This window comes from Lepidochelys olivacea (assembly GCF_965140295.1).
Source record: "Lepidochelys olivacea isolate rLepOli2 genome assembly, chromosome: 1".
Lineage (NCBI taxonomy): Eukaryota > Metazoa > Chordata > Testudines > Cheloniidae > Lepidochelys > Lepidochelys olivacea.
The window spans coordinates 228,899,734-228,924,719 of NC_140411.1; the positions used below are offsets into that span (position 1 = coordinate 228,899,734).

Below are 24,986 nucleotides of genomic sequence, written 5' to 3' on the forward strand. Positions count from 1 at the left end.
TTCTATACCCTCGGTCACATCTTCAAATTTGCTTATTAGTTGGAGGGGGTTGACATGGAGCCAATGAAATGGCGTGGCGACATTGATATCTTGGTCACTGATGTTGTTCATGTGGTCTATGACTTTGTTGAGCATACACTGGGTAGCGTGGATGTTGATAAGGTTGGTATCTATATTGTCTCCTCCTATTTGCAGGGGTTTGGATACCGAGAGACCGTAATGTCGCTCTTGAGGTCCTTCATGGAGTAAAGCACATTCTTGGTGTTACTGGCAAATCCTTTTGATGGTGAAAAACTGAGATCTTCAATGGTATTCTGAACCTCGCAAGGAAAAGAAGACTATGAAAGCCATGTAGCTTGACACATCACGACTGCTGTAGCAGTGGACTTCGCAGCTGTATTAGCAACACCAAGCACAGCTTGTAGTGTGGTACAGGAGATGATTTCTCCATCAGAGACTATGGCTTTAAACTGATGGGGTTTTGCCCTCTGGAACGTCATCAATAAAGTCCATGAGTTTCTCATAATTTCTGTGGTCATATTTTGCCAGAACAGCCGCATAATTAGATATCTGGAATTGTAATGTGGATGAAGCGTACACTTTACGACCAAGCAGGTCCAGCCTTTTACTGTCTTTATCAGTTGGGGTAGACCTGGGAATTGGTGTTTGTTCTTTTGGTTAGCTACCTCTACTATCAATGAGTTTGGTGCTGGGTGAGTAAAAGGAACTCAGATCCTTTGCAAGGAATAAAATATTTCCGGCTAGCTCACTTACAGGTAGGTGTGCTCATAGCTGGTGTCTGCCATATGGTTTTGGCAGGATTCATAATGGCTGGATTTATAGGTAAGGCAACCTAGCAGATGACAGAACAAGGAGTAATGGTCTCAAGTTGCAGTGGGGGAGGTTTAGATTGGATATTAGGAAAAACTTTTTCACTAAGAGGGTGGTGAAACACTGGAATGCGTTACCTAGGGAGGTGGTAGAATCTCCTTCCTTAGAGGTTTTTAAGGTCAGGCTTGACAAAGCCCTGGCTGGGATGATTTAACTGGGAATTGGTCCTGCTTCGAGCAGGGGGTTGGACTAGATGACCTTCTGGGGTCCCTGCCAACCCTGATATTCTATGATTCTATGATTCAACCTTGGATGTGGAGGAAGGTTGCAGGATGTCAGTCAACTCATGTTGGTTTTCAGAAAACTTCCTCCAGATTAATCCTCAACTCATTGGCGACTCTTTTGAAGAGGTCTTGAAATTTTAAGAAGTCATCTGACACCGTTGGTGGGGGAGACAGTATAGCCTCATCCTGTGTGGATACAGGCTCCACAAGGGTTGGGGAAGCATTTGTAGCGTGTTCATAGAAGTGTGAAGTAACAGGTTGTTGTTGTCTCATTCGTAGCCGTATGCACTGGTGGTGGCAAGGTGGCATTGCTCCTCTTTCTGGCATCTTGACGATCATAGTGGAATCACTTATATGGTGCCCAGGGATCCTGTATTGCCAATGACCGGGGAAGGTGGTGCCATCCACAGGTTTGTATACCAGGGATGGAGGTCGTTGATAAACGAAGACCTAGATTTTCTGTGACCAGTGCTGATTTGGCTCTGTGACTGGGAGAACTGGTATGGTGAAAAGTCTCCCTGCACTATGGCTTCCTCATCACTAGAAAAGTGAGAAACAGACAGAGACAGGTGTCCGGACTGCATGTGAATGTCCAGAGAAAAACAGGTGTCAAGTAGAGGTGACTGTAGGTTAGGCGACACCTGTAGGTCCGGTGAATGAACGAACTGCAGTGCCGGAGAGTCTGTGTGAGAGAAACCCTCCGTTAGGAGTGCCTGCAGCACTGGAGGGTCGTTCTCTGCACCGTAGCGCTCAATGCATGCGCTGAGGTCGGCGGTGCCAAGGAGGTAAGCGCAGTCCGGGTCTGCTCCGGCAAGGTCCTCTGTGCTGGCACCGTGTCCACTGCGGTGCTGGACAGTGCCATGAGAGAGGTAGGCAACGTGAAGCCTGAAGTCTCGGCACTGGGAGCTTGCACTGTTGCCGTTGCCGCAGCCAACGGGTTTAGCGCAATGCCCGGAGAACCGGCACATCAAAGGTGCTGAGCCGGGGGAAGGTCTGCATAGAAAAATAGACCTGCTCAGCAACCCTTTTGCTTTCAATGTTTCCCTTCTGGGTGAGGAAGGCAGACGTTTTCCTTTTTTGTCCTTTCTGGATATGGAAGGGCTGCAGTTCACTGAGGAGCCCATACCTGGGTGAGAAGCAGGTCCGAGTGACTTCTGCCCAAGAATAATTTTCAGGTGGCGTTCTCTGTTTTTATGTGTCCTGGATTTTAATTTGGAACAATGGGCACATTTCTGAGGAATGAGGGACTCCCCTGGGCATTTTATACACTGGGAGTGACCATCCGAGATACGGGTGGCGTCCCTGCACATAGTGCACCGCTTAAATCCTGGGGAGCCAAGCATATTAGCGTTGGCTGGAGGCTGAGAGGAACAAGCAGGAACAATTTTTTTTTTAAGGGGATGAACTTATCTAGTAACTAGAGTACTAAACTAAGAGGAAAAGTTAATGAGTCTGCTGTAGGTCCAACTCTGGCCGGGGACGGTAGAGAAGGAACTGAGGAGTTTGGCCGCACATGCTCACTATTAAGACAGGACTGGTATGTAAGGCAGGCTCCACGCATGCGCGGCCGATACGGGTACTGCTGTAAAAATCTCCAAACAGGGGCACACCCACAGTTCCAGTGGAGCACCCACAGGGACACCTCTTGAAGAAGAAGGTGGCTTTCTGCATCCGAAAGTTCTGCAGCCACTGCTCAACATCTCAGACCTGCATAACAACATGATCCTACCACTCAGTCCTTTTTTCCCCCGAGCCCAAAAGTGATGGTGCGCACTGCTCTGAGAATGCCAAAAGTAATTTGGTGTTTCTTTCCACAGCACACAACAGGTCAGGCACTTCTGATTCCTGTTCAGATGGGGAGCTCATGATATACTGCATGACCATCTGCAATGTGTTCATAACAGGGACCACAACAGTAGAGAACAGTGCAGGATCCACCCTTTCAGACAGAGATGGCAGGTGCACCGTAAACAGGGGCCGTTGAAAAATGCTGTGAAATGCAGTTGGAAGCCCATGGAATGATGGGACAGAAAAAACTGCATCATGGGACATTAAGCCCACACCCATGATGCACTGCAATCCACTCTGCCTTTCCACAACTCCTAGCTGTAGAAGGTGGCCAGTAGCACAGTGGGATAGCTGCCCACAGGGCACTGCTCTCTCGGTCAGTGCTAGAGTACCAATTGTGGATGTGCTCGGCCAACAGAAGCAGCATTGTGTGAACATGCGCAAGCGATGTAATTATACTGTTGTTCTTTCATCGGCATAACTTGTGTTGGCAAAACTCTGTAGTGTAGACAAGGCCTTATGCTATGGACTAACAAAACTACTTAATATTTGGAGAAAAAATAATTATGGGATGATGCAAGTAGATCTCATCTTTGGCTGAGAACAAACACTCCCCCCATGAATCTGGGATTGTCTCCTTTATACAGTTTGGATCTTTGATCCTTAGAGACTGAGAATAGGTGACTAGTCAGACAATAGGTTTCTCCTCAAGATGTAGCTTCAAAAGGCTAGGTCTGGAGATGGGGAATTTGCAATCACCTCCCCCAGGTATTTCCACTCACTTAACTGTATAAGTTCACATTGTTTCGTATAGTCCTTTGAAGCTCCTAACACTTCCCAGAGTTCACATTGCTTATGTTTCTTACCTAGAGATGTATACAATTCCGCAGTAATACATAAACATTTGCATTTTTAATACAATGTACTCCGAAGATCCTTAAACTTAATTCAATAAGGTTTGTCCAGTATATTGTAGGACATTGCCATATCTCTCACACCTACTTTATAGCAATTTCATCTAGACCACATTTCCCTAATTTGCTTATGACAATGTCATGTGGGAAGGTCAGAAGCATTACTAAAACTAAGATATACCATGTCTATCTGCCCCCCCCCCCCCAACTCTCCGCACCCACCACTAGGCCAGTAGCCCTGTCAAAGAAGGAAATTAGGTTGGTTTGGCATGATTTGTTCTTGACAAATCCATGCTGGCTATTCCTTATAACCCTATTATCCTCTAAGTACTTACAAACTGATTGTTCAATAATTTGTTCCAGTATATTTCTATGTATTGACATTGGGCTGACTGGTCTATAATTCCCTGGGTCCTGTTTCTTCCCCCTTTTAAAGATATGTTCTATGTTTGTGCTTCTATATGTGAAAGAAAGCATAATCAAATACAGTAAAAATCTTAAATGAATCAAGCTATATACCTCAGAATCTCTATTGATAGAAATCCCAAGCTTGAATAACAGGAGTATAGCAATAGGAATATAATACCGACCACCTGACCAGGATGGTGATGGTGAAATGCTCAGGAAGATTAGAGAGGCTATCAAAATAGAAAACCCAATTACAATGGGGGATTTCATCTATTTCCTGGGTACATGTCACCTCAGGACAGGGTGCAGAGATAAAGTTTCTAGACACCATTAATGTCTGCTTCTTGGAGTAGATAATGCTGGAACTCACAAGGGGAAAGGCAATCCTTGATTTAGTCCTAAGTGGCGCACAGGAGGTGAATATAGCTGAACCATTCAGTAATAGTGACCACAGTATAATTAAATTTAAGATCCTTGGTAGAGGGGCAATACCAAAGAAGCCCATCACAGTAGCATTTAACTTCAGAAAAGGGAACTACACAAAAATGACGAAGCTAGTTAAACTGAAATTAAAAGGAACAGTCAAAAGAGTGAAATGCCTGCAAGCTGCATGGAAACTTTTAAAAACACCATAATAGAGGCTCAAATTAAATCTACACCCCCAATTAAAAAAAAAAAAAGGACCAAAATAGTTCGAAGTTAGAAGCATAAAAGGCATCCTTGAAAAACTGGAAGTTGAATCCCACTGAGGTAAATAGAAAGGAATATTAACTCTGCCAAGTCAAGCATAAAAGTGTAAGTAGGCAGGGTAAAAAGAATTTGAAGAGCAAAAGACAAAAAAAAGTTTGCTGTTAGTTTTTGTCAGTACAAAGTATTGGAAGCCTGCCAAACAAACAGTGTGGCCACTAGGCGATCGAGGTGCTAAAGCAGCACTCAAGGAAGAAAAGGCCATTGCAGACAAGCTAAATGAATTCTTTGCACCTGTCTTCACTGTAGAGGAGATTTCCATACCTGTGCCATTCTTTTTAGGTCATAAATCTGAGGAACTGTCTCAGATTGATGTGTCAATAGAGGAGGGTTTGGAACAAATTGATAAATTAAACAATAACTAGTCACTAAGACCAGATGGTGGTATTTGCCCAAGAGTTCAGAAGTAACTCAAATATGAAATTATAGAACTACTAACTGTGGTACGTAACCTATTCTGTACCAGATGACTGGAGGATAGCTAATGTGATGACAATTTTTTTTAAAAGCTCCAGAGGAGATCCTGACAATTACAGGCCAGTAAGCCTAACTTCAGTTGGGTTGAAACTATAGTAAAAAACAGAATGATCAGAAACAGATGAACATGATTTGTTGATGAAGAATCAACACAGCTTTTATAATCTATTAGAATTGTTGACACCCTACAAGAAACATATGGACAAGGGTGATCTAGTGGTATGGAATATTTGGCTTTTCATAAAATCTTTGTCAAGGTCCCTCACCAAAGGCTCTTAAACAAACTACGTAATCATGGGATAAGAAGGAAGGTACCCTCATGGATCAGCAACTGGTTAAAAGCAACTGGGGGAGGGATAGCTCAGTGGTTTGAGCATTGGCCTGCTAAACCCAGGGTTGTGAGTTCAATCCTTGAGGAGGCCATTTAGGGATCTGGGGTAAAAACTGGGGATTGGTTCTGCTTTGAGCAGGGGGTTGGACTAGATGATCTGAGGTCCCTTCCAACCCTGATATTCTATGATACTATGAAAGGATAGGAATAAATGGTCAGTTTTCAGAATGGAGAGAGGTAAATTGCGGTGTCCCACAGGATTCTATACTGCGACCAGTGCTGTTCAACATGTTCATAAATGATCTGGAAAAATGGATAAACAGTGATGTGTCAAAGTTTCCAGATGACACAAAATTACTCAAGAGAGTTAAAATCCAAAGCAGACTGTGAAAAGTTACAAAGAAGTCTCACAAAATTGGGTGACTGGGTAACAAAATTGCAGAAGAAGTTCAATGTTGATAAATGCAAAGTAATGCATATTGGAACACATAATCCCAACTGTACATACAAAATGATGGGGGTCTAAATTAGCTGTAACCACTCAAGAAAGAGATTTTGGAGTCATTGTGGATAGTTGTCTGAAAACATTTGCTCAATGTGCAGCAGCAGTCAGAAAAGCTAATAGAATACTAGGAACATTAGGAAAGGGCTAGATAATAAAACAAAAAATATCATAATGCTACTATATAAATCCACAGTATGCCCACACTTTGAATACTGTATGCAGGTCTGCTCACTCCATCTCAAAAATGATATATTAGAAATTGGAAAAAGTACAGAGAAAGGCAACAAAATGATTAAGTGTATGGAACAGCTTCTATATGAGGAGAGATTTAAAAAACCAGGACTACTCTATTTAGAAAAGAGAGGACTAAGGGGAGATCTGATAGAGGTCTATAAAATCATGAATGGTGTGGAGAAAGTGAACAAGGAAGTGTTATTTACCTCTTCACATAACACAACAACCTGGGTTCACCCAATGAAATTATTAAGAGCATGTTAAAAAAAAAAACATAAGAAGAACAGCTTCATATAATGAACAGTCAACCTATGGAACTCGTTGCCAGGGGACGTTGTGAAGGCCAAAACTATAACTGGGTTCAAAATGCATAGAGGATAAGTCCATCAATGGCTATTAGCCAAGATGGTCAGGGATTCAACCCCATGCTCTTGGCGTCTCTAAGCCTCTGAGTCCCAGATGCTGGGACTGGACGACAGGGGATAGATCACTTGATAATTGCCCTGTTTTTCTCATCCCTTTGAGGCATGTGACATTGGTCGCTATCAGAAGACAGGATACTGGGCGAGATGGACCACTGGTCTGACCCAGTATGGCCATTCTTATGTTCTCCAGTCCTCTTGGGATCTCACCTGTCCTCCATGAATTCTCGAAGATAATTGCTAACTGTTCAAAGATTGCTTCAGTTAGTCTCTTAAAGGACTCTAGGATGAATTTAATCAGTTCCTGCCACCTTCTAACTTATCTAAATATTCTTTCACCTGTTCTTTACTGATTTTGGCTCGACTTCCTTCTTCCTTATTGTTACTATTAATTGTGTTGAGTATCTGGTCACCATTAACCTTTTTAGTGAAGACTGAAGCAAAATACGTATTAAACACCTCAGCCTTCTTGATGTCAGTTAACAACGAGTAAGCAGACAACCTATATTTTCTTTTGTCTTTCTTTTGCTCCTAAGGTATTTAAAGAACCTCTTCTTATTGCCTTTTAGGTCCTGTGCTAGATGTAACCCATTTTGTGCCTTAGCCTTTCTGATTTTGTCCCTTCATGTTTGTGCTATTCTTTTGTACTCTTTCCTAGCAATTTGTCCATGTTTCCTCTTCTTAAAGTATTAATTTTTGATTTTCAGGTCATTAAAGAGCTCTTGATGGAGCCATATTGGCTTCTTACTATTCTTCCTATATTTCCTTTGCATTGGGATAGTTTGCAGTTGTGCCTTTACTATTATCTCTTTGAGAAACTGCTAGCTCTGGTGAGCTCCTTTCCCCCTTTAATTTTATCCCTTAGATGTTGACTTCACTTGGTGAAATTCAGTGGCCTTTGTCCTGCATGACATCAGACCAGATGATCATAATAGTGCCTTTGGGCCTTGAAATCTATGAATTATGAAAAACTCATGACTTCTGTTAGGCCCTAAAGTGAGAAGTTGTCCCAATCTCTGCATTTCCCACTTCATCCCCATTTTGTGTGCCTATCTTTCAAATTGCAAGCTTTTGGGGATATTGTTGGCAATGAGTAAACATATACATTTAAATTAAAATAATACTAACAACATTATTAGCATAATAATGACACCTCAGACAGGGATTCCTTAAAAAGTTCCTGTGTGATTAAAAGCTAAGAACTTCCCAATCCCTGTTAAGTGATTATCAACATACAGTCCCTTGTTAGCTCAATAATTGGGCTGGCAGAACAAGATTTGAGTTTGGAGATCCTCTCTCTTCAGGCTAGTGAAGGTTACTTTGTCTCTCTGTGTGAAAAGGGAGTTTGGACTCCCTTCTACCTAGTGCTTGACTGCTGCAGCTTGAGAGGTGGAGACTTGTTCTGGTTTGGTGCAGCACCCTAAAAGATCATCAGGGCTACCTCCTGCTCAGCCTGTGCTTTGCCACAGGAATCTTGTCAGCCAGGACAGGATTCCAACCAGGTGGACTTGGACACAATTGGTTTTGTGCCTGAGACTGAACTGTAGCCTTTATTGTGTGTGCAGGGAAGAACTGCTAGCCAGACTCCCTGAGTTGCCAGAACTTGATGGCAGGCTGCTTCTCTGAGGTCCCCAAACTTTAAGTACTTGATCTAAAGCTCACTGAAGTCAATGGAAGTCTTTGAGAGACTCTAGCTTCAGTCAAGGCATTAAAATTGCAGTGAACACCAGGTACAATGAAATCTATGCTCTTTTAAGCAGGTGCAAAAGTGCATGCCCACTCTCTTCTGGTTAACACTTTAACTGCATTACATGTGCTAGGAGGCTGCAGATGTCAGAAAACTTCCCAACTCACAAACCATGGTCTCTTAGAAACATGGTTCATAATGAACTCCCTATGGCTGGAAACATAGCAGCCCTAAACAGATCTGTGCTTAAGTGGGGGATAGCGGAGCACTGGGACAGCCCATCCCCACAGCAGGTGCCTAGAGCCTAATCCAGAACAAAGAGAAAGGAAAAAGGAGAAGTACTTAGGCTTGGGTGTGCTTGGCTAGAATATGTAGCTTTGAAAAAAGTTACAGAGGAACTAAATGTATCCAGACTGAGAACTTTTGTTAAGAAGAATCATCACACTTCCTTAACCCCTACCCTTCACAGGCTCTGCAAAATGTGCTGAACAAGCTGGTGGATTATAGTTACTTTTTAGCTAAAAGAATAAAAAAAAAAAAAAAAAAAAAAAGGATGTGGTCTGGAGAAAGCTCAAGGATTATTACTGCCCACCGGGTGACAAAATCACTTCATCTGGAAAAGACTTTGCAATGACAAGGCTGACCCAGTGCTTTTCCTCATCACAACAATGAAAACTGAAAGCCTGCTCTTTTTCTTTTGTGCTTTTGATGTCGCTGCTATAGCAGACAGAGGGTATCTAGGCCAGACTCAGCAGTTGGTGAGGCGGGAGAGCATGGGATCAGTGTAGCAGTGAACTAGAGAGAGCATCAAGAAAGAAACAAAATAAGAAGTACAGGAGGTGTGGTACCAAATCTGCCCAGCAGACTGTTATGGAAAGACACATTGTCAGAGGATAATCATGGTTACAGTACCTTCATTTCCTGCTGCACCTCTAAAATATTCAAGAGGAAGTCCGTGTGCATGCACCGGTCCAAAAACACAGCCAAAAACTCTCAGAAAATGTAAATTGATCTAATTGTATTTTTATAATTAGTTTCAAGACAATAAATTTGTCATAATTCAAGACAACTTCATCCCCGGTTTAACTCAGCACACTTCAGTGGGGTCACATGAGGGAGGGATTTAGTCTATTAAGATTAGTATGAAATGAGCATCCTAAATGTATTAAACTGAAGTAACAGTCAAAATCTTGATGGTGGGATGTGTCTGGAGTAGAGCTAACTGCTCTCATCATATGGAGGTGGGTGTACTGTAAGGGAACATACGCTGTAGCTTCTGGAGATTACAAATTACCTATTTACAATCACAATCACAGAGAGAGTCTGCAGTTGCTGCTAATTCCCTTGCCCTAGCACATTCCTAGCAGCGAACAGGATGCATTCTCTACACCTAGCCGCAGGACATTTGGCACGTTACACTTGTAATGGTTCCATCTTCTAATTTGGCCTGGAAGCATTACTCCCACTTACCGTTAAGTGAAGCTCCAAAAAGAGGAACTCAAGTGGATCCAAAGGCTCTCACTAAAAACCCCAGTAGAGGCGCTCACATACTGAAGGTATGAGGTTAGTATTAACAGCAGAATTGGCCCGCTCTCCATTATTTGACCTCTGGATACTGCAGGTGATTGAAGGCATCCATATGTCTTTGAGAGGAAAGGAACGAACTGCTCTATATACCTTTATGGATGCTGTCTTCAACTTCTTGCCAATCAGCAGTAGGTATTCGTTCATTATCTCCCTCATTTGGACATATAGATAATATGCCAATGAATTAATTTTACTGTAGGTATGAATACAACATGGATTTTTATTTAATGTGTAATAAACTAAAATGTTAGCTTACATGGCCTCCTGATTAGACCAAGAAACTATGGGTCAATCCCCGGCTCCACTGAAGTCAATGGGGGTTCTGTCATTGACTTCAATGGAGCCAGTATCTCAGTCAGGAAGCCACCAATAGTGCGAGAAGGGGCTTTTTTTTTTTTTTTCTTCTTTGCAGTGATTAGTACGGATCCTTTCCAGAGGCAGTTCAAACAGGTTTGAATCATTTGAGTTCTGGGTTAAAATGATCTAATAAACTCAAACCAAATCTTACTGACCATGAACATGAATACTGAGGGTAAAATTCACTCCATTCAGAAGGCCAGCACAAAATCTAGAGTGGGACTTACATGCTGCATAGGCCTTGTGTGGGCCCACTTCTGAAAAGGGGTGAATTATACCCTGAATGCATACTGTTATTCTTGGTATTGGTGTACCATCGAAACAAATAACTTTTAAAAAAAGGAAATCTCAGATAAAACTGCCTTATTTTGGGTGCAAAAACAGAGCTGAACATGGTTTCCACCAGAAGCGAAACAAAATATAAAAAGTAAACAAACAAAAATCAGCCAAGATTTCTTTTAACCCCATTCAAAAGGTTTCCCATCTTTAGTGAAACTTTTGGCAAGCTAAGTCCAAAGACTGGCTTTTAAAAGAGAATCCGAGCCAGTGTTTTTTCACTTGGATCTATCCATGTTCTGCTGTTAAAAGTTTCACACAGCTCTTATCTGGACTCTTGGGTTACATTCCTTTTCTTCCACTGACTTAGTATGTGACCTTGGGCAAGTAACTGAACAGTGCCATGTCTCAGTTTAACCATCCATAAAACAGGGATGATCCCGGCATCTACCCCACAGGGCTGCTGTGAGGCTTCATTCATGTTTGTGAAACTCTGAGATCTTTGGACAAAAAATGCTATGGAAGTATTATTAAAAATAAAGGCTCAAAGTGCACAGTTGCAATGTGCCAGAAGCAGACCAGGAACCAGAATGTGATGCTCTGAGAGTCAGAAACTGGTCTCTGTCCACCACACCTCCTTTTCTCTAGTGGGAAGTAAACTTCTTGAACTCTGTATCTGTCACACAATGCTGCTTCTTTACGCTCATCAGCTGCACTGGCTGATGCATTTAGGGTGGAGCCAAGACACTCCCCACAAACTCCTTGGCCTGCTGTTTGGGAAGGGATGTAACAACCTTTTGGGTAGTTGGCATCTCATGCTCCCATATTTTCCTGCATGGGCGTATAGGGCAACCAACAATGCCGCCCTTAGTTGGTAACGGATATACATTTTATAAACTATAAATGCAGGGTCTGACCTGCAGTCAAAGGAACTTTGATGTCAATGGGAATATTTTGCTGAGAGAGGACTGCAGGCTCACTCCTGAAAAGTAGATTTTTTTTAAATTTTGAGTTTCTTATGACATTGATTTATTTTTTTTTAATATGAACTCCCCATTGATTTTTACTGGGAGTTTTACTTAAAAAGAAATCAATGGCACAATGTGGGCCAGGATGTGTATTTCAAGCATTCTTTTTTCACTTGCCATTTCCTGCACCTGAAAGCAAAAAAACAAAACCAAAAACCCACAAACATTTTTTTTTTTACGGGACAACTATGTAATAATAAAATAGCCCTACCAGAGTTTTTGTCAGTTGAGGTCTCTATTCAGCAAAGCACTTGAGCATGTGCTTAGTTTTCAATGAAGCCACAGGTTTCTTTGGGATCTAGGCATATGCTTCAAATTAGGTATGTGCCTAAGAACGCTGGTGAATTGGGCCCTGAGATCTGTATAATTTCATAATGATACCCTTGTGCAGATGTTTCCCCCCACCCACTGCCAAACAAAAGCAGATCTCACCTTTACTTTTCAGGTAGAACACAGTTTGCTCCATTACTGGTGGAATTAGTTGGCCTTTATTTTTGTCCTTGAGACTGTTGGAAGAAAAGAAAAGTGCCACCTCATTTAAATGACATTTATAGACTAAAAGAAAGGAGCAGCCTCCAAATAAATCTAAAGAGATGCATGTTACACATACATTAAGCAGGTGCCTGCACCACACTCAAGAGTTTTTCTACAATTATAAAAAAGAACCTCCTCCCACAATGCTCTAACACTAACCCCAGCCCAAACCAATGGCCTATTGAAACTAGAAAGCCAGATTTTTACACAAAGAGCCACGCCTAAATGCCTTTTTTCCTGGTATCTATCTATCTATCTGTCTATACACACACACACACACACACACACCCCATGTTGAGTAATAAGTAAGTGCTGTTTACCGTTCTGAAACAGAGTCAAGGACAAGAAGACAACGATATTCCAGTCTAAGTTTAACCCGCTTTTGATTGTTTTCACTCTGGTTATTGTTCTCTTAGATTAGCAAGCCACAGCAGGGTGGCTTATAACAATGATGCAGTGACGACAACGGTGATGTTTTTGATTGATTTTGCTGTACGTCTTTAGTGGAAGGGTTTTAAGGAAGGCTTAAAGACAGCCAGAGGAGGAGTTTGCTGTGAATATTTTATAATAAGTCTTGATCAAGGGATGCTGCAAGTTTAGCAGGCTTTTATCATGTGGATTTTTCTTTGTCATTTGTCTCCTTTTAAGCTACTGTGTATGTATAATTAAAAGGATATTGTACTATTTATTTTTGAAGGCAACATGATGCAGTGAGGTTGAGTTTATTAATGCTCTGAATGATTCCCATGAAATAAGATTTCTCTCTCTCTCTTTCATGAGTAAGCAGCTGAGGCTAAAATCGAACACAGCGGGGTTTTTTTTTCTAGACACATGAGAAAATTCTGGAATTATCTCCCTTATTTAAAAAAAACCAACAGAAAAATATGTTTGTCTTTGACAGGTTTTGAAAGTATACCAAAAAGATGGTCAGTATTTGCTGAGCATCCCACCAGTGTTTTAAAGCACTCAACAATCAAAAAGTGCAGATCTCAGGTTTAAACATGGTATATATTTACATACATAGTTGTGTTTCCTATCTGAAATCAAAATCATGTTTACTATCAAACTCTCAGCACTAAGACAAAGAAATGTACAGGTCTGTGAATGTGTTAATGATCTTTGAGAGATTGCAATCACTGTGGCTGATACACAGACATGTAAGATGTTCATCTAGGATCATACACGCATCAAACCATACCCTCCCAGCACTATGATTAGTTGGAACAGCTCCTGTGGAAGGGTATGCTTTTTTAATTTCAGCTATATTATGATTTCTTCTCTCCTGCTACCTATGTGGTTTGTTTGTTATTTGTAAAAATAAATGAATTAAATTAGTTAAGGTATATTTAACAAACTCTGAGAGGTGGTAGGTAAATTCCCATCGGAAGAAAAGCTAAGAGAAAAAGGAGTTCAGCAGAGCTGGCAGTTTGTCAAAAAGACAATGTTAAAGGCTCAACAGTAAACTATCCCAATGCGAAGGGAAGATAGAAAGAACAGTAACAGACCAATGTGGCCGAATCAGGAGCTCTTTAATAATCTCCTACCGAAAGTGGAAACGTAGACAAATTGGTAAGGAGGAGTACAAACGAATAGCACAAAGAAGTACAAACAAAATCAGAAAGGCTGTGGCACAAAATGAATTACGCCCAGCAAGGAACATAAAAGGCAATAAGAAGAGGTTCTATAAATAACTTAGTAGCAAGAAAAAAGAAAAAAGAGTGGGTCGAGTTCTTAAAGGGGAAGTAGAGCTAGTAACGGAAAGAAGGCTGAGGAGTTTTATGTCTATTTTTCTTTAGGGCATGTCTACTCTTACTGGTAGATTGGCACTGCTGCAATTGATGGTGAAGACATGCTAAATCGATGGGAGAGCACTCTCCCATTGATTTGTATACACCACCTCCCTGAGAAGCGTAAGGGAAGTCGACTGGAGACACTGTCCCGTTGACACAGTATAGTGTAGCCACCACGGTAAGTGGATCTAACTATGTCGATTTCAGTTAAGTTATTCACGTAACTGAAGTTGCGTAAGTTAGATTGATTTACCACAGTAGTGTAGACCAGCCCTAAGTCTTCACTAAGAAGGTTAATTGTGATCAGATGCTTAACACAATGTTAAACACAAGGTGGAAGGAACATAAGCCAGAATAAGGAAAGAACAGGTTAAAGAATATGTATATAAGTTAGATGTATTCAAGTTGTCAGAGCCTGAAGAAATTGATCCTAGGTATTTAAGGGAGTAGCTGAAGCAATCTTGGAACCATTAGCAGCGATAATCTTTCAGAAATGATGGACTGGTGAGGTCCCACAGGACTGGAGAAGGCAAACGTAGTACCTATTTTTAAAAGTGGGGACAAAGAGGATCCATGGAATTACAGACCAGTCAGCCTAACTTCAATATCTGGAAAAAAGAAAAGGAGGACTTGTGGCACCTTAGAGACTAACAAATTTGTCACCTTAGAGACTAACAAATTTGTTAGTCTCTAAGGTGCCACAAGTCCTCCTTTTCTTTTTGCGAATACAGACTAACGCGGCTGCTACGCTGAAAAATATCTGGAAAGACACTGGAACACATTATTAAACAATCAGTTTGTAAGCACCTAGAGAATAATAGGGTAATAAGTAATGGATTTCTCAAGAACAAACCATGCCAAACCAACCTAATTTCCTTCTTTGACAGGGTTACTGGCCTAGTAGTTGGACGTGGAGAGTTCGGGGGGTAGTAGACATGCTATATCTTGGTTTTAGTAAGGCTTCTGATCTTCCCACATGACATTGTCATAAGTAGGGCCCTACCAAATTCACAGTTCATTATGGTCAATTTCACGGTCATAGGATTTGTGTTGTATGGCTGACAATGCATATGTGAAGAGCAGCAATTACTACTGGCATTTTGGAATAAAAGATATCTTACACTTCCTGTTTAAATAGCAGCCATACAGCAGAATATTTTCATATGTCTGAATCATATTACAACAATATGCCAGTTTTAAAGGGATCAGTTATAAAACACACTCACACACTAGTCAGGGAAAGTATTTTCTGGAGTAGACTTTATTATTAGTTAGTGCAGCATGTTACATGGTGAATGATTCAGTTCTAGTTTTTGGACTAGTGATAACTCACTTAAGGTGTTGAACATTGTTCTCAAGCACCATTAAGTATTCTTGGTTGATAATCTCTCTCTCTCGTTTTCATTTTTTCCCCTCTGTGACATGCTGAGATTCAGTTTAGAATTTTTCTTTCCCCCTGATTGCACACGCACAGCATACACAAACAGGAAAGATTACAGCAAAAAGGAGAGCACCCTGAAATGTTTGTGATAACGGTTCAGTGTTTAAAAACAAGCTGAAGCTGTGCGATTGTTGCAATTCCTGCATTTCCCCTCTTCCCCTGCCCCAGCCGTGGCAATCACTAGATGAACTAAAAATTTTCCTCCCTTCCCACAACGAGATTTTTAAAACCAAACGGAGACAATTGAGAATGAAGCCAATAACTAGCCAAGGTCAACACTAGGCTCTGCACTGGAGCTCAGCTGTGGTGTTCCTTGACTCTAAAGGCAATAGAATGGAGCAACAGGCGTGTACAGGGTGTACGCAAAGGACAATGCCACAGCCTGGCACATGTTGTGATTTTTTTTACTTAAGCGTTGAAAACTGGAACCTCATTCATGCATTACAATTGTATTCATCAGATCAATATAAGATGAAGGTGGCTTGATTTTTATTTTCTTGCATTGCATTTTAATAAAATCTTTAATGATGGTTTCTTTCGGAACAGCAACAGTGATGCTGCCTCTTTCCATTTAAACCAAGGGAGTGCTAATAGTTCTGCATAACCAGTATCTGTGTCTATCTATTTTATATTGTGGAGGTGGGCTTGGTGAATGAACAGAAAATATGTCCTGCTTTCTATAGGTATTCTTGTGTACTGTATATGGATCTTATTTGAAATTCCTGGATTTATAAATATGATAACTTAGTGATGAGTAACAGCAGGTCTTTATGTCCCACAATACTCAGTGCCCACTTTATCTGAGCATAAAGAACCTAGTTCAGCAAGTTTCTTAAGCTCATGCTTAACTTTGAACATGTGAGTGGTATCACTGACTTTGAGTGGGGGCCTCATCTCAATAAATTAGTTTCCAAAACAAAGCATGGATGAAACATTCTGGAAGAGGACAACTCTTCTATATGATGAAATGCATGAAGTTAATTATCAGCTTCACTGCTTAATTAATTCTTTGTTTTCAGAAGGACAACTTCTTTTTAAAGCAGAATTTGAAACCTTTAGAGTTATTTTAGATCAAAGAAATAGGTAGTATTTGGCTCCAGAACAATCTGGCCTATATACTAGAAATTCAATTGATATGCTATTCTTTATCACACAGTGACAGAGTATTTTGTGCTGTATAGGCATAAATGAATACAAAGTAGGTCCCTGCTCCAAGGATCTTACAATCTGCCTAAACATGGTAGCCATTTTTAAATGGAAATGATAAATCTTTTTAATCCCCAATGCCCCAAATTCTAAGAAAATCCCAGGCAGCACCTTTGGATGATTTTAAATGTATTTCTTAATACTATTTATTATTGGTACTTGTCATAAATATAAAGGGAAGAGTAAACACCTTTAAAATCCCTCCAGGCCAGAGGAAAAACCCTTTCACCTTTAGAGGGTTAAGAAGCTAGGATAACCTCGCTGGCACCTGACCAAAATGAACAATGAGGAGAGAAGATAATTTCAAAGCTGGAGTGGGGGAGAAACAAAGGCTCTGTCTGCCTGCGTGATGCTTTTGCTGGGAACAGATCAGGAATGGAGTCTTAGAACTTAGTAAGTAATCTAGCTAGGTATGCATTAGATTCTGTTTGTTTAAATGGCTGATAAAATAGCTATGCTGAATGGAATGGATATTCCTGTTTTTGTGTCTTTTTGTAATTTAGGGTTTTGCCTAGAGGGATTCTCTATGTTTTGAATCTAATTACCCTGTAAGGTATTTACCATCCTGATTTTCCAGAGGTGATTCTTTTACTTTTTCTTCTATTAAAATTCTTCTTTTAAGACCTGATTGCTTTTTCATTGTTCTTAAGATCCAAGGGTTTGGGTCTGTGTTCACCTATGCAAATTGGTGAGGATTTTTATCAAGCCTTCCCCAGGAAAGGGGGTGTAGGGCTTGGGGAGGATTTTGCAGGGAAAGACGTTTCCAAGCAGGCTCTTTCCCGGTTATATATCTGTTAGACGTTTGGTGGTGGCAGAAATAAAGTCCAAGGGAAAAAGGAAAATAGTTTGTACCTTGGGGAAGTTTTAACCTAAGCTGGTAAAAATAAGTTTAGGAGGTTTTCATGCAGGTCCCCACATCTGTACCCTAGAGTTCAGAGTGGGGAAGGAACTTGACAGTACTAAAGTAGTGTTTCTGGGTCCGAACAAGTTCAGGGCCCCCTGTGCTAGACAGTAAATGAGAGCTCTTGCCCCAAAGAGTTTACAGTTTCAATATTGTCATCTCCATTTCACAGATAGGAAACTGAAGCTAACAGAGATTAAGGCCCTGATTCAGCAGAACTCTTAAGCATGTGTTTAAATTTCAGCACCTGTTTCTGTCCTGCTGAAGTAAATTAAAGTTGAACATGTGCTTAAGGGCTCTGCCTGAATCAGGGCCTGAAGGAGAAGTGTATGTCAGAGCCAGGTAGGGTGACCAGATGTCCCGATTTTATAGGGACAGTTCTGATATTTGGGGTTTTGTCTTATATAGGTGCCTATTACCCCCTCACCCCCGTCCTGATTTTTCACACTTGCTTTCTGGGCACCGTGGAGCCAAGAATTGAGCCATATCTCCTGAGTCCCAGTCTAGTGCCATGACCATCCCTCCTCTCATACATAAATCCTCAGAGATGCTATATGGGGTTATTTTAAATTATGGTGGCGGAATGCAGATGAGGGGATAAATAGATTGACCATTTAAAAATCGTTACCACCTGTAGGCCCTGATTCTATTTATGACTCATGCAGACAGATTCCTGCACCTTCATGGAGCCCTGCTGAATGTCATTTGCAGGATCAGGACATTAGGCAGACTATATATTCTTTGGGCCAGAGACCTACTTCATATTCTTTTCTGCCCACAGAGCACAAAGCACAAGTTTGACTTAAATGTTCTAGGCAGCACCAACGCAAACTGTAATAAGCAAGGAAATAAGTGAAGTCATTCAATATCCCAGTCCAGTCATCAGTTGCCCTCTCAGTTCAGCCTCAACTCCCTCCTTTCCACTGTTCACATCTTGATTTCTAGGAAAGTTATTTAGATGAAATAATAGTATACTTTGTAAAGGTCTTTTTTTCCCCTCAAAAAAAAAAAAATAAAAAGTCTTTCCATCTATGCCGATAGACACATAAAATGAAGGCAGCCCATAGTTAAGGACAAAATGTTACAAAAAGTGGCACCAATAAATTTTTAAAAACTCTTTAAAAATGTCTAAAATAGCATTTCTGCAAAATATGTGGCATAAACAAAATACCTAAGAGTGTGGTATGGTATAAAAGTTTTATTGGAACTCATTTGGAATGCCCTGTATAATTATTTTTTGCCTGTGGTCCTCATGAATAATATGGTGATCCTTAACTCACGCCAATAAAATCTTTATATAACCACACATGGTGTGTTCTCTCAACAGATTCAAAATCTGTCTTTTTGCCCTCTCTCCTGCAATTCTCCCAGGGAATCTTCATGAAGATCACATTTCTTCTTAAAGGAAAGAGAAATTTTTGGGGCTGAAACAGATTGAGTGTACCCATTTAATGTTCAGAAACAGGACTCTGGGCCACTGAGGACAGCATAAGGATGAAGAGCTATAAAACAAGCTGATAATAAGCTCTTCGCCTCCCTTATAAATTAAGACCAATTCACTATGTCTGAGATTTCAAAGAAGCCTAAGAGAGTTAGGCCCTTAACTCCCAGTAACTTTCTATGGGATTTAGATGTCTAATTCATTTAGGCTCTTTTGAAAATCCTGGCCTATGACGTTAAAAACTTCTGCATGGCCTAATGAACTCCTCCAAGAAAAGGAACTGCCCCAGACATGCATCAGTAACCCAACGTGAACATCTCCTCCAACTCTCTCCCCCACACCCGAAACAAAATACTTCTTCACCTGCCATTTGAGATAACAGTGAGGGACCCTGAATCAATGCTTGTCATTTTTTGATATCCCAGTTTTCATTACAACTCTGGGCAGCCTGCTTGCTAGGAGACAGAACCAATATGAAATGTCAGCCTGAGATAAATGTTAACATTATAAAGCAGGGCCCTTGCATTTATGATTTTTAAGGTGGAATTCTCAGGGTTGACCTATCTCAGTTTCCAGAGAAATCAGTGGGAGTGCTACCATTATCTCCAATGGGAGCAGAGTTAGCCAACAGTGAACTAAGGAAAATCCCTTAACTATGAAATAGTATACAGGATTCCTATTGACTGGTTAAGTCAGCATCTTGGAATTATCAAACCTTAAGCCTATAAACTCCATCCACCAGCCTATAAACTTTTTTAGTAAAAACTTTAACATGAGCAGGTTCCCTTCAGTACCCTCTAGCCTCATGTATACCTCTGACAATATGAGTGCTGTTGGACTGGAACAAAATACACTTCTACTACAATCATACTTATTATATAACCAATGCCTGTAAGTATAGAGTGGGTGCTCTCAGTTACACTCCACTGAAGAGTTATATCTGATTTACATTGTTGTAACTGAGGGAAGAATGTTTCCCCTTACTGTAGGATGACAAACCAACCTCTAGTGCAGCAGTCCACACGCTATCAAGTGCGGAACAGGGGCCCAAGTGCACTGTCCTACTAAGTTCCAATACAAGGTGCAACTCTGCTGTTGCCTGCTGCAATCTGGTGATGGAATAATTCACAAGCACAGTAGCCACCAAGTCACCCTGCTGTCAGCAGATGTGCATTCCTATTTGCTACACATGATTGTAAAACTACCTTCTATCTCCTAAGAAAATGACCAATCTTGCCTCGTGAGACAAAGACGTGCAACCTGCCACTTTGCTAGAGAAATGTGAGATCACTAACAGATTGTGGATGCAAGTTACAGTAATCTTCAGAGGAGACAGAATGACTAAGAGCAGTTCACTCATGAAGACACTGAAACAAATGTGATAATTTTCAGTTTTACATTTGCTAAGGCTCCCATTAAGTGTCATTATTCCTCCTCATTAGTTTACCTTTCTCCATAAATCCAATTTAAATTGATACATTTATTTCTCATTTAGAATGCGTAGAGGCGATTCCGGCCTAGGCCATGCAGTGGTGTGACCCTGTCACCAGGCCAGAGTTTCTCCCCAGCTCTAAAACATGCGATGCCACACCCAGTCTCAGTCAAGGAGGCTTATTTCTTTTACACAGGTTATCAAACAAACAGAAAACAGTCTCAACTCAGTCCTTGACCCCAGGCTTCAGGGCCACCCCTCCCAGGGATCTCTGGCACTCCAGCTCCTGGCAGATTCCCAGCCTCAGTCACTCTGCCCCCTTCCTGAAGCAGCAGCCCCAGGGCTGCTTCCCTGGACGCCTAACCTCTTGCTCCAGGGACGCACCACAGAAGCTAGCTCCGCTCCAGTGTGGCTTTCCCTCCCTAGGGTGCAGCCTGTCTCAGACTTTCCTCCTCCAGCTGCCTACTAGCAGCCCCTTTATAGGCCCAGTTGTAGCCCAGCCCTCTTTAATTGGCTGGATTGGACTCACCTGCTTTGGGGAGGGACTAGACTTAGTCTGTCCACAGGGCAGCTGGACTTAGTCTATTCACAGGGACCAGCTACCCTGTGAGAGACCCTAAGAACCTTCCAGTACCAACTGGCAGAGGACTGACTGTTCTGTAACTCCTATCAGGCCTAACACACATACTACACCTAACACACCGCTCTCATAGTATTTATCTAATAAGAGTGTGCTGTGAATTATCAAATGAAAGTTGGTGACACAGTGGTCCTTAGTATCATTGTGTGATGTGTGTACGGATGGTGTTTAAAGAGTCATGTATGTATGCTGGAACTACATGTTTAAAATAGGTTCGTCTCAGACAAAGGAAGATTGATTTTCCTATTTCTCTCATGTAAATTGAGCATGGTAATGCCAAAGACAATGAGCAGTTCATTTGCATCTGTGGTAAACATCAGTTATCAGGAAGCAGAGGAAACAACATGGCATTAGCACACTGGAAGACACATCATAGTGTGAACCCCAGGTGGCCATCCTGACTCAGGACAAAGATAATGAACTTTGGGGAACAGAAGGAGAAGCAAAAAGACATCATCTTATCCATCACTGAGGGCACAAAGAGGTCAGGCTCTTTGCATCTGTGAATGTTGGATCCCCATCCATGTGGGTTGGGGATGCTGAGAAGTAGCTGTAGGTGAGAAAATTGCTTTAGACAAAGCTTTGAGCCTGCTAAGGTTATATGTAGTCTCTTAGAAGTGTGTTATACTTTTGTATTATTTGTAACCATTTTCTGTTTCTATTATCTCTGATTAGTTATCACTTAAATCTCTGTTCTTTATTAATAAACCTATTCTTGTTTTATTATAAATTAATTTCAGTGCTGTTACAGTAAAGTGTGGTGTGCATCCTCAGCTGCGTCAACAAGCTGGGGTGTATTTTCTCTCTTTGGAGATGGCAGACTTGTATTTCTGCGGGCATTTAGTGACAGGGTCTGACAGCTGCAAGGAGATGCTTCTGGACAGTTTTGGAGTTGAAGAACACCAAGGGTTTACCTGAAAGGCAAAGTTAGGACTGGCAGAGTCCTAAGGAGTTTGTTTGGCAGGCTAACAGACTGGGATTGCAGAGATTTGTTGCACAGCGTAGCGCCAACACATTCTTATTTTGCTAAGGCAGAAGGGTGATAGGGTGACTTACAGTTCTGGACGCCCCAAGAAAGCATCACGGGTATCAGGAAGGAAATGGAGAGTTGATTGGTCCATACCACCCCCATACCACCAGTACGGAGCTTAAGGAGAGTAAGGGTGCAAGCACAGACCAACGGACACTGCATACAAGGTACTTCCAGTTTCAGACACATGGAGCACATGCATACCCCACAGTGGAATACACATAGGGACCAGCACTTGAAGAATTACATATCATCTAAGCTTGCACAAGTTACTGTAGGCAAATCATCGAGCTCCCAAGGACTCTAGGGGTATGTCTACATTGCAAAAAGCCCACCCATGGCAGTAAGTCTCAGAGCTCGGGCCTAAAGACCCAGGCTTATGTTACAGTGCTAAAAAGAGCAGTGCAGACATTCCAACTTGGGCTGCAGCTCAGGCTCTGAAACTTGGTAAAGCGGGTAAGTCTCAGCGCTGGAGCTTCAGCCCAAGTGGGAAGATCTACACTGATATTTTTAGCACTGTAGCACAAGCCCCCGAGCCTAAATCTGTAGATTTGCTGGTGCAGGGATTTTTTGTTTTTGTTTTTTATTTCCTTCAGTGGGGAGTTACCCAATGCCATGAATTCACCAGGCGTTATTGTTTGGCCTTACAGTTACCAGCTTTCACTGTTATTAAAGAGAGAGAGAGAATATAGAGAGAGGGAAAAAACCCTGGTGGTAAATTAATTTCCAGATTTTGTGTGATGTGAATCCACAGTGATATAGTACATTCCAGAGTTTATTTCAGAGGTACGGTCAAAGAAATCTTACTATTGTAGGCTGACCCCAAATTGCTGCGTAGGAAGAGGAGGTCTTGGTGGAGGAACCTTAGCTGAAGGTGGTGGTCTCCCCTTCTGTTTATCCCGAAGATTTTCATCATGTCTGAAAACAACAAAAATCATTGACTTTGTACGTCCCAAGAGTGAAACCACAATACACACTGATTGCCTGATCACTCCTATTTCTCACAATGCTGATCTTCTGTAAGACCCACAAATACCTCCAGTGATTTTTAATTTTAGTATTTGTGAGACCCTTTGAAAGCATCTGTGGGAGAATCATTAAGTAACACATGAAAGAGCTGTTTTGCTTCAATCAATAAAATATAGTAACAAACACATCCAAAAGATAGGACCCCTCTTCTAATTTAAAAGAAAAATTCAACCACAGTTGCGGCTCAGAAGCACAACCCTCTCGTGCAATCCTTTTTACAAACGTAGAGCTGTACTATGCTTTTTGTTATTACATCTTTATACAAAGGCGTCCAAAAACCCCACACAGCAGTAACACTCAGAATAAAAAGCTTCCAGTTATTTTCATTCAGCAGTGACCTAAAATAACCTTCTGTCAGTACACAAGAGTAATAGGTAAGATTTTTTTTCTTCTCAATAAACAGCATTATGCATATATACAATAAGTGAATTGTATGCGCTACTCATAAGCGGTAATGATATATGGCAAGGTTTTGTTAATGAAGACACAGTGAGTACAATTATATTAAGAAAATATTTTGCATCTGAGGCTAAGAGGATATTCTGAACCTGTAGAGAACTATACAGTGTTCTCTTTTGTAAACATTCGACATCTTTACAGGATGTCTTTGCTGACAATGCAGTTTTCAGAGCTAAATCTAGCCAAGGACAAATAGCAAATTAGGCTTTTAATTGTTATAGAAAATAGATTAGATCTTATTTCAAAAACAAAGAATCATATAATATCAGGGTTGGAAGGGACCTCAGGAGGTCATCTAGTCCAACCCCCTGCTCAAAGCAGGACCAATCCCCAATTTTTGCCCCAGATCCCTAAATGGCCCCCTCAAGGATTGAACTCACAACCCTGGGTTTAGCAGGCCAATGCTCAAACCACTTAACTATCTCCCCCCCGCAACAGAGTTGTGGGGGAGGCATAGCTGTGTGAATATTACACAAATCTCCATTTCAGAATACGTATCACAGGAGATGTTATTAATTTGCTACATACCGAATAACATCTTCAGGAATATTAAGCTGGTCATATTTGAGATGCTCTCTCAGGTCACTTAAATAGTTCAAATAGGTGATCTTTTTCCCAAACTTATGACTAAACAAAATAGTGGAAAAAATGACACAATCAGCATGGGAGGAACATCAATGAAAGGTTTGTTTTCTATTACAGAATGTAAGTGCAAATGAAACTCAAAATTAAACTATAACTAAAGCAGCTGGAGACACAAGATGTATTTCATTTTCACATGATCAGACATACACACTGCATCTCTGAGAATCTGATTTGAATAAAAAAATAACTGACTTCCATCTGAATGTTTTGCGATTTGCATAGATATGAAAAACATTAGTTTGAGAACTGCTGAATAACAGCTTTCGTAAGGCACTAGAAAACTTTTTGAAAAGGAATGTTATAGAACACTTTTTATGTAAACTTCTGGAAAGAATGATACATTGCTGATAGAAAAACATGTATGTGTCACTTTAATCTTGCTCTCTATTAAAAGGACAGTAGATATTATCTAATAGATGGAAGGCCTAAATTTTCCAAGAATGACTACTGATTTTGGGTGTCTCAACTTTTGGATGCTCAGCTGTAGACACCTTAAAAAGGCTTGATTTTCAAAGATGTGTTGTGAAAAATCAGGCCCCTTTAAGGAGTCATAAAATGGAGC

At 41.1% G+C, this 24,986-nt stretch overlaps 1 protein-coding gene across 2 annotated transcripts in view; it reads right to left on the bottom strand.

Annotated features, from left to right (window-relative positions):
• ARHGAP8 (Rho GTPase activating protein 8) overlaps positions 1 to 24,986 on the bottom strand; it is a 132,567-nt gene that overhangs the window by 32,754 nt on the left and 74,827 nt on the right. For both annotated transcript variants that reach the window (XM_084641893.1, XM_084641892.1), the window contains exons 7-9: positions 24,308 to 24,406; positions 23,099 to 23,209; positions 12,309 to 12,382 (exon numbers count right to left, since the gene is read on the bottom strand). In XM_084641893.1, the coding sequence (XP_084498019.1) occupies positions 12,309 to 12,382; positions 23,099 to 23,209; positions 24,308 to 24,406 (284 nt within the window). The remainder of the gene's footprint in view (positions 1 to 12,308; positions 12,383 to 23,098; positions 23,210 to 24,307; positions 24,407 to 24,986) is intronic.